The following is a 9,988-nucleotide window of genomic DNA, read 5'->3' as shown; positions in this document are numbered from 1 at the left end:
CTGACATAATTACAGGAGTGATACACATAGCACTGGAAACCAGTAGCTCAGAGACCTCCTTACATAACAAAGACACGATGAGAATTTCAGCATCTTCGCTCTGCTGAAACCTGGCTGAGCGGCGACTCTGTCTCTCTCTGGCACTAAAGGTACATACATATATAGATGTGTAGGTGTCCCCCATGGCTGGATGAAGACCTCATTGCCTCCTGGAGATCTTCTTGTCCCAAGTTTCATTTCTCGATGTGTGGATGGGAATTTGGCGCTGTTCTCAAGCTCGGGGGGTCACCCGTGCGACAGCGTCTGTGTCTGCCGTTTCCCGGAGGTCATGAATTTCTTCCGAAGGTACCTGCACTATAAGCTGGGAGGACAACTCCACCTGCTGAAATATCTCCTCACAGTACACGGCGCACGGTAATTCCCTGATAATCGCCTGCAGATTATATTGCTATAACAGGTGAGTAGTGATGCCAATGACTAGACCTGTCCTGTTAGACAGTATAATGGGTGAGCACTATGACAACGTTATTTGAGTGTGAGGTAAAGGTTTAGGAACTCCATGCTGAACTAGCAGGCCTACTAGTATAAGAATATTATGTCATCCATGGGGATCTATTCACTAAGCCTTGGAAAGAGATAAAGTAGACGGAGATAAAGGGGTCTATTTACTAAGCAGTGTTAGGAGACAGAGTGAAAAGTGATAAGAAAGTGATAAGGTGCCAGCCAATCAGCTCCCAGCTGTCATTTTTCAAACACAGCCTGTGAGATGACAGTTGGGAGCTGATTGGCTGGCACCTTATCACTTTCTTATCACTTTTCACTCTGTCTCCTAACGCTGCTTAGTAAATAGACCACTAAGAACCAACCAGTCAGCTCCTGTCACTCTACAGGCTGTGGTTGAAGCATGACAGGAGCTGATTGGTTGGTACTTTATCCTCTCTCCAAGGCTTAGTGAATAGACCTCGTTATTTAGTCACTGGACTCATGGGCAGTAAATTATAAGGCTATCACAGGTGACTGAGGACCTTTGTGACCAAAAGGAAGAAGCCTGCGTGCTACGTGCCTTAATAAAGGACTCTTAATGCTGACGCATCTTATTCAAGTGATGTTAATATGCATCTAATAACTCCTATATGTGATATCTGTACAATTGAGTTCTGTTGTCATCACTTCAGAGTTCATGAGGAATTATTCTGTATTACAAAAAATAACGCTCACCCCTACTGTATATTATACATTATTTATCATGAATCATTGGTAGGGGAGATTCAAGGGGAGTAAGGATGAAGCACTTAAAACAAGATGGCCTCCTCAGGGTTCATGACCTCTCACTTTAATCGTTATTAAACCCACCAATACACTGTATATTATGCAATGTTTGTAATGTGCTTTCCGCATTTGTTTCCTCTGAAAAACTTGATAACTGGTACATCTGCTTCAGTGTATACGGGCGTAACAGTGGCACAGTGGTTAGTATTGCTGGGGTTCTATCTGTATGGAGTTTGCGTGTACTCTCTGTTTACACGGTGCTCCAGTTTCTTCCGCCTACTCCAAACACATTATGGTAGGTTAAATTAACCATTACATAGTTTCTGTGAAAAACGAACCCTAACGTGTGTGCATGCATGTACATATGTATGTACTGTATGTATGTATGTACCATATGTATGTACCGTGTGGTAGGGAATATCTATTGTAAACTTAACCAGGACAGAGACTGATACAAATGATGAAATAATCTCTGTAAAGCGACTGCGTAATATATGGATTTTGTATAAATATTGTAACTGTAAATAAATGTATAACTAGATGCTAGAGAGTGACTTCCAGGGTTTATTACCCAGAAATCCCTCTGTGCATGTGCAGAACAGCGCGCGCCTCCGCAAGGGACACTAGGAGGTATCTGATTGGATACCTCTGAGAAGAAATCCGATAAGAAGTCCAAATTCTTCTATTGGGTAACGTCATCAAAAGATGGCGATACCCACCGGGTCCAAGCTTCAGAATGCATGGGCGTAACTACCATAGGTGTAAGAGGTGCAGATGCTATGGGGCCCAGAGCTGAGGGCGGCCATTTTCCTTGTCATAGTTACATGTGTTATATACATTTTCCAGCATTGGGTGGTACATAGGGATGGGGTCAGGAAGCCGATGGTCGAAATGCCGACCGTTGGCTTGCCGACTGTCAAATCCCTGCAGGTGTCTAATGATAGGCGGCGAAATCCTGACGCCTATCATTATCTCTACACCGGGAGCCTGATGCCCAGCATACCGAACGAAGGTAACCTGTGCGCGGAGGGGGAGGGTTAGGGACTCCCGGCGGGGGACTTCGGGTTAGGCACCCCCCGGGAGGTTAGGGTTAGGCTAGGGGAAGGGGGGGTTAGGGTTAGGCACCCCCGGGGGGAGGTTATGGTTAGGCACCCCCCCTGGGAGGGTTAGGTTTAGGCTGCGGGGAGGGGGGTTAGGTTTAGGCACTTACAGGGGGGAGGTTAGGGTTAGGCACTAGGGAGGTAGGTTAGGGTTGGGCACCCCTAAGGGAGGGTTAGAGTGGAAGAGGGTTAGGGTTAGTTAATTTACTTACCCCATCGGGATCTTCACTTCTGGTCTTCCGGCGTCGGGATTTGAACTGCCAGACTTAGGTCCCGGTGATACAGCTTTACTTAGCTTGCATCCCTGGGCTGGAGCTTACTTCCTGAGGTTCCCCCTCTAAGCCGGGCACAGTTTTTGCCCGAGTGTCCTCACCTGCAGTGTGCTCTGGTTTTTTGAAATCTACAAAATTTTCTTGTATTCTCTTGTACATTTCAAAACCTTGTCCTTTAGCTGTGCCCCACCGACCGCCACCAATTGCTGTAATCATACTGATTCCGTACATAGAGGCCCTTACACACTATTGCTATGGGGCTTTAGTTATGCCCCTGCCAGAATGTATCACATTCCGGAGCTTAGTACATATGGAAATGCAGCCAAAACTCAGAAAAAAAGGGCAATTTTAGAGTTTTACCCGCAATTTCATGCTTAGTACATCCGCCCCTTAGTGTGTGTGATCATACAGACTCCCACAGGCACAAGCAGACAGCCGAAATTGAAAGCCACTTTTCCCAGATGTAGCCTAAGCCCTTCCACCTCTATCATAGGGGCCTATTCATTATTACTCATGGGCCCATTACACAGCTTACTCTGCATCACCGTTAGCGTTGATTCCCGAGGGTTGGGTATGGGAGACTGGCAGTCGGGGTGCCGTCTGTCAAAAGACCAACAGCGGCATCCCGATGCTGAGAATCCCGCCCGTCGCTCCATAACCCTCCTCCCTTCACATCCTAGCCCTTCGTTCCTGCATCCTAACCCTCCCCCCACACCCTAACCTTCCCCATTAGCGGCTAAACCTAACCCTACCTCCTTAGTGCATAAACATAACCCTCCCCCCTTAGTGACTAAACCTAAACCCCCTTGTCCGCAGCCTAACCCTAACCTCCCCTGCCCTGCAGCCTAACCCTAACTCCCCCATGGTGCCTAAACCTAACCCTCTCCCCCCGCAGCTAACAGCTAACCCGGCCCTCTATACTTACGTTCGGGATCCTAGCGTCAGCATCTCAACTGATGTCGGGATTCCGAAGCCGGTATTCTGGTCATGGGTCAGGATTCCGCCGCCGGGATTTCGACTGCCGGCATCCCGTGTGGCGGTGAGCTGACTACATCCCGGTTCCCGGAGCCCTATACTTTCCTTTGGGAAGGAGGCCCGGTTGTGAAAAAGGATCCCTCCGCCAGGGGTAGCTTTTGAGAGGAGATGGTCTGTGTGCAGACTCCGTGTGGGCCCCTCCCCTCTCGTGGCGCAGTTGTGAGTAGACTCTGGAACTGTACCCTGCAACCGTGTACATGCATGACCTCAGGACACGCATGCACCCTGGGCACACCCGGCAGGGGTAAGTATTATTAGTACATCACTAGCAGCGTTAGAGATCGCAGGGACAGCTGATTCTCGGGTCAGCTGTCCCCGCGCCGGAGCAATGCTCAATTGCTTCGGTATCCATCATCGCAACTCGTGGTGAGTTGGATATTTAATAATCGTTCTGGGCTCTGGTACTTTGCACCTCTCTTTAAGGACATATCTGCCAATAGTCCTGATTTTTTTTAAATACACTTCAGATTTGCGATGACAGAAAGGAACATGGTACTGTGGGGGTCATTCAGACCCGCTCGCAAGCGCAGGATGCTCGTAAGCAGGTCGATGTTGCCCCACTGCGCATGTGCACGACGGAGGGAGCTCCGTCGTGCGCATGCGCGAGACCCGGATAGCGACGGGCTCTCCGTCACTCCGGGTCTCGCACCAAAGGGGGCGTGCTGTCGATGTTGATTGACAGCACGCCCCCTTTGGTGGGCGTGCCGGGGACGTGGCTGCCAGACGGAGGCGTTCCCATGGGAACGCCTACCGTCTGAAGCCGGCCCCACTGACATCACTAGTGATGTCAGTGGGAGTGATTTTGGCTCTGATAGAGCCAAAATCACTAAAGGGCTTGCGGCAGCGAGACCCTACGCAGGGTCTCCGCCGCAAGCCTGATGGTCGCGATGGTCTTGACCATCGCGACCATCATCATGAACGCTCGCATAAGCTGTGGGTGGTCACCCACAGCTATGCGAGCGTCCAGGAGGACGCTCCATTTTCATGGAGGAGGGTCCTGATTCAGAGCGAGCGCACTGGTCAGAGCGTTCAGCTCTGAATCAGGCCCTGTATTCCCAGAAGAGGTGAGCAGGAGGCTCCTATGGTTTTGGGGGGTCAGGGGGTGTGACTTTATATGTCCTGATTTTCCAGCCAGGATAGTTGCAGGTTTAGAATAGGCTGTGTTGTCCGGTGTTTGCCATTTGGCATTCTGCCAACTGTTCTGCCAACGGTACTGCACCAAACTAGCCCTGCCCTTTAGTTCAGTGATACATTTATACAACGTCCGTGGGCAGCGCGATCCACTCCTCCAACCCAATCACACCAATCATGCTTTGGTGAGAGACCGGATCGCAGTGTATATATGGTTGCTCAACATTTCCCTACACGGTTGGCTCTTGACTTATATGCTGGCTGAGGTCATTGGTCATTTTAATTAGCTACAGGCACAAATCAATTCTGAGCTGACTGGGCCAGATTTGGGCATTTGAGGATGATGCAATGGTCATGCCAATGTGGTTAGAAGAGACTGATCTGGCAGATTATTATAAACCGAACTTGCCACCAGCTTTATCTGTAACAAGCGGACGATTCGATCGTCCCGCTGCCATCTACGTCGGAGTGAGCAAGCCTGGCCAGATATGAGTTTCCTATTTTATACATGGAGTGGCAACAGTATGGCATCATTGTGGCGCTGCCCCCACTGTACAGAGCAGTAATTCACGGTATTGTAAACCAGGGGCAGGGCCGCACTGGCGCGTTTCAATGCAAACTGCTGCATGACGCCCCTTGTGTAGGGGGCGTAAGTTCCGGAGTGCAACTGGAGTCACACAGGGTGCAAGGCTGAGGGGGGAGTTACCCCCTCTGCTGGAGTGGCTCCGGGCCCCTCACATCGTCAGTTATCATAGAGAGCAGATTTGCCCTGCTACAGCTGTGGGCTTGCGGGGGGCTGGCCTACTTTCTCAGGTGTGCCGGGAGAGCCCAGTCTGAAATTTGGGAGTCCACCAGAAATTCAGAGAAAGTAGGTAACTTTGGTTACTTGTCATCTACACTACAACTGTTTGTGCCTAAGCAGCCAATGCTATAAATTAAGACATTATAGCTCAGAAAGTGACCTTAGTGACAGTCCCTTGAAGATGGGACTGCAGTGTGAACTCTCCAGGCCGCAGGCTATACACAGTCCCTCTAGAGGCCATGCTGCAATTTAGCTGGTATTTGTGGCTTTGATGTTACAGAGGTGAGATCTTTGCCTCGGTCACATACCCAGAAGGCGTACCATTATTATGCACGCGATCTACGCGTCGCTAGCTGAGTGACCGGTTCCGTATGTTGTCACTGGATTATATTACTTCTGATGCTAAATATGTTACAAAATATAAGATGCGTCGTTTTTTTTTTTTTTTTTGCGATCTGCCATCCTTGGAGAATATATAATCCAGTAGCACTGAGGACCTCATTCAGAGGCGGTCGTTAGTTGCAAGCGGTCACACTGAATCAGGGCGGCCGCTTGCATCCTGAACGACCGCTTCCTTGTCAATCGGTAAGCTGTGGGTTACCACCCACAGCTTAACGACCGACCAGGTTGATGGTGTTCAACATTGTGACCATCGGGGCTTACGACCAGATCCTAAGGTTGGGTCTGGGCACTCGTAAGCCCCAAGGAGCTTCCTGCTCTGAAAGAGCAGGAAACTCCCCACTGACATCACTGATGATGCCAGTGCGGCCGCCCACAAAACGGTAGGCGTTCCTAAAGGAACGCCTCCGTTTTGGAAACCACCCCCCCGGCCCGCCTACAAAAAGGGGCGAGCTGTCGGTCAACATCGACAGCCGCCCCTTTTGTAGCGAGTTCCGGAGCGACAGAGCTTCTTCTCTGTCGCTCCGGGGCTTGCGCACGCGCAGTGCGGCCGCTGCGCGTGCGCAGGACTAACCATCGAGTCGGTTGCGAGCGCATCGGCGCTTGCGACCGACTCTGAATGAGGTCCTGAGAGCGCAGAAAAGAGACGGGGGCCTGCAACGTATCAGGTGCAGACTAAAGCCGGCCATACACTAGCGCGATTTTGGGCCGATTGCCCGATTTTAGAAGCGCCGTACGATGAATCGTGTGGAAATCGTGTAGTGTTTAGGTAGGATATGATCCGATGATTGCTCTCGCAGCTGTTCTATTGTATTGCATGATCAGATGTGCGGCCCATATCATCTATCGTAATCGTATGCAGATCGTGTGTGAAAAAAACACCAAATCGTGCGGTCGGGACTGCCAGGGAGCTACCGGGGAGTTCAAGGGAAAACGTAAAATCAATCGTGTCGCACTAGTGTATGGCCAGCATAAGGGAAAGGATTTGATAAGTTTAACTATTAAATACATTTGCCATTCTGATGCTGTTTTAAAACTGCAGCACAAACACAATGATTTATGCGAGGAGAAGTTATTATTACAATACTTGCGTCAACATGGCTGCCAGCTGAACATTCCCAAGTTTTAATGATTTGACCCTAGAAGTGTCACTGGGATTGTCCCTTTAAGGGGTCTATTTACTAAGCAGTGTTAGGAGACAGAGTGAAAAGTGATAAGAAAGTTATAAGGTGCCAGCCAATCAGCTCCCAACTGTCATCTCACTGGCTGTGTTTGAAAAATGACAGTTGGGAGCTGATTGGCTGGTACCTTATAACTTTCTTATCACTTTTCACTCTGTCTCCTAACAGTGCTTAGTAAATAGACCTTAGTCTGTTTATATGATACAGTTCTCACCGTCTCTTCTTAGTTTCAGGGTTTTCGAAGTTAATATTATGAAAGGGTAAATAAAATACAAAATAAATGACATTCATTATTTAGTACCATTTAGTGAATTTTTTTTACTGTATATTTCCTCTGTCCTGAATTTTTTATTTAAAAATTGTAAAGAGTGCAAACTGCGTTCAGAGGCCAGAAAGATTAGCATAAATCTAATGTCTCGCCTTTTTATCGCCCTCATCAGCAGAGAGCGATTCCTCTGGCACATAAATTTTTTTTTTTCTTTCATTTGTTAGAAAAAAATATATTTTTTAAAATAATTTTATGGTTCTCTGAGTTACTCCTGTGTTGTTAAAATTTTAAGCATTTTACCTCGTACGGCGCCATTTTCTGCCTCGTAAGCAGAGTTTGGAACTACAGTTCTTCACGGAATCCTTCTCCCCATGCTCTGAATAGTGTATTTACTAGACTTAGTGGCATTCCGCCTATTAGTTAGAGCTGAAGACAGCTCTGAATATGGGGGGACTTTAATTATGGTCACAGGGCCCTAACTGGGGGTCTGCGACCTGTGTCCCGTCGCACAGTCTGCAGTGCCCAGGGGGCATCACCTGCATGTGGCTTGCGAGGTGCCTCAAACGGCACCCTACAGCGATTAGTGGTCCGGGCAGGCACACTGCAGCCAGGCAGTGCTCTACTTCCCAGATTCGGCAGCCCCACGCTCTAGGCATGATGCCACAACGTCGAGGGTTTAGGGGGCGGGGCAGCACAGGGCGCTCTGCCGTCCTGGCTGTTTCAGCACTGTATGGCCATGTTGAATATATGTATGTTGTAAACACTACACCTCTCAGATATCCTATAGTGTGAAATGTTCTATTTCCTACTGGGCAATTCTATAACATGTGGATTGTATGCAGTCGGGAAGCCGGTGGACCTAATCTCGACAGCCGGCTTCCCGACTGCTTAATCCCGGCGAGGGTTAAATGACAGGCATCTAAATCTAGTTGCCTGTCATTTTACAGATGCCGGGAGACTGGTGCCTGGCATCCCGATCGAAGGGACGCCGGGCGCCGAGCGCGGATAGCCGCGGGTGGGGGGAGGGTTAGGTTTAGGGTTCCCGGGGGGGGATTTAGGGTTAGGCACCCCCCGGGATGGTTAGGTTTAGGCTAGGGGAAGGGGGGTTAGCGTTAGGCACCCCCAGGGGGGGACTTAGGGTTAGACCCCACCCGGTGGACTTAGCTTTAGGCGGCGGGGAAGGGGGGGTTAGGTTTAGGCACTTAGAGGGGGGTTAGGGTTAGGCACTGGGGGGGAAGGTTAGGGTTAGGCACCTCTAAGGGAGGGTTAGGGGGTAGAATTAGGTTAGAGAATACTTACCTTGGACGATCGGGATTTCCTTCTCTGCCGGGATGCCGCTGTCGGGATTCCAACCGCCGGGCCTGGGTCCGGCGGTAAATCATACCGATTCCCATGTGATTAGACCTCATTTTATTTTATTGCAGTCTCTATGTTTAAGCGAAATGTTGCTCTAACAGTATCTTCCATCCTCTCTTCCCAGAATGAGCACGTTCCACAGTAACAACAACCCTGAGTGTGCCGACAAAGCCGAACCCGAAATCACCGGGACCCTTCCGGCCGAAGAGGAGGTGAAAAGAAGCAGTCGAAAAATCGACTGTATCATCTGCTTTTCCAACTACAACCTATCGAATCGTCTCCCCAGGCGGCTGTACTGCGGCCATACCTTCTGCCAGACCTGCGTCAGGAGGCTTGACTCAGTGACCAATGAGCAGAGGTGGATCCCGTGTCCGCAGTGCCGCCAAAACACCCCGACACCGCGGGGAGGGGTGGCCATGTTGGACCTGGACCTGGCCGCTTTTTTAGCGGTGAAGTCGGAAAAGGACAGCCCCCGATTGGCCAACCAGACTCTGCATATGGACTCGGAACTAAAAGTATTCTCCAAAAACGTCCCCATTAGCCGGCAGCCCACGGGCAGTTGCCAAGAGTCTGTCTCTGAGCCCCAGTTCCCGAGACGGATTTGCTGCAAAAACTGGTTTTGTTGCCCCTGCTGCACTTGTGTGTGAAACGGCCGGAAACTGGCGCAAAATGACCACTGATAAAGAGCCGCAGAGCGTTATCTCCCATTATCCTTGGTGGCGGACGGTACGATTTCAGGGTTATAAGGGTCTTAACTATGAGAACGTGACTCACACACATATTAGACTGAATCACACTCTAAATGCTTTTATCATATTTGTATTGTACTTTAATAAACACGTATCCTCTGTATTGTTTGATATTAGAGTTACTATACAGAATTGTTGTATAAACAGTACAATCAGGAGACAAGTCAGAATTTCTCTGCAAAGGGAATTGAAAGTATTTTGTGCAAGAATTAATTAATCGCGGCGACCGCGTCTGTGTGTTTTTGCCGCAGACACGTCTGAGACTTTGGGACCTATTCATCATTCCTCCTCTCCATCAGTATCTATTCCGAAACGCTGTCATTTTTGCGATGAAAGCTTTTCGGGAAATACTTTGCCCTACCTACACTACCTTACCGCTGCGCATACGCTGTTACATTCACAAAAGCCGCGCATGCGCAGTACTGA

General features: G+C 49.4%; 1 protein-coding gene across 1 annotated transcript; it reads left to right on the top strand.

Annotated features, from left to right (window-relative positions):
* Positions 1–279: 279 nt before the first annotated feature.
* RNF224 (ring finger protein 224) lies at positions 280–9,460 on the top strand. The gene is made up of 2 exons (XM_088469144.1): positions 280–457; positions 8,938–9,460. Exon 2 carries the CDS (start codon positions 8,939–8,941, stop codon positions 9,458–9,460), a length of 522 nt encoding a protein of 173 aa, XP_088325270.1. The 5' UTR covers positions 280–457; position 8,938.
* Positions 9,461–9,988: the final 528 nt, after the last annotated feature.

The sequence above is a fragment of the Taudactylus pleione genome, unplaced genomic scaffold (genome assembly GCF_031769625.1).
Source record: "Taudactylus pleione unplaced genomic scaffold, aTauple2 ptg000013l, whole genome shotgun sequence".
Lineage (NCBI taxonomy): Eukaryota > Metazoa > Chordata > Amphibia > Anura > Myobatrachidae > Taudactylus > Taudactylus pleione.
Note: the sequence above shows the minus strand (reverse complement) of the source record. Positions and strands in the feature narration are given on the sequence as shown.

Excerpts from the sequence above, each read along its gene's own strand:
- RNF224 (XM_088469144.1), top strand. The coding sequence starts at position 8,939 with ATGAGCACGTTCCACAGTAACAACAACCCTGAGTGTGCCGACAAAGCC.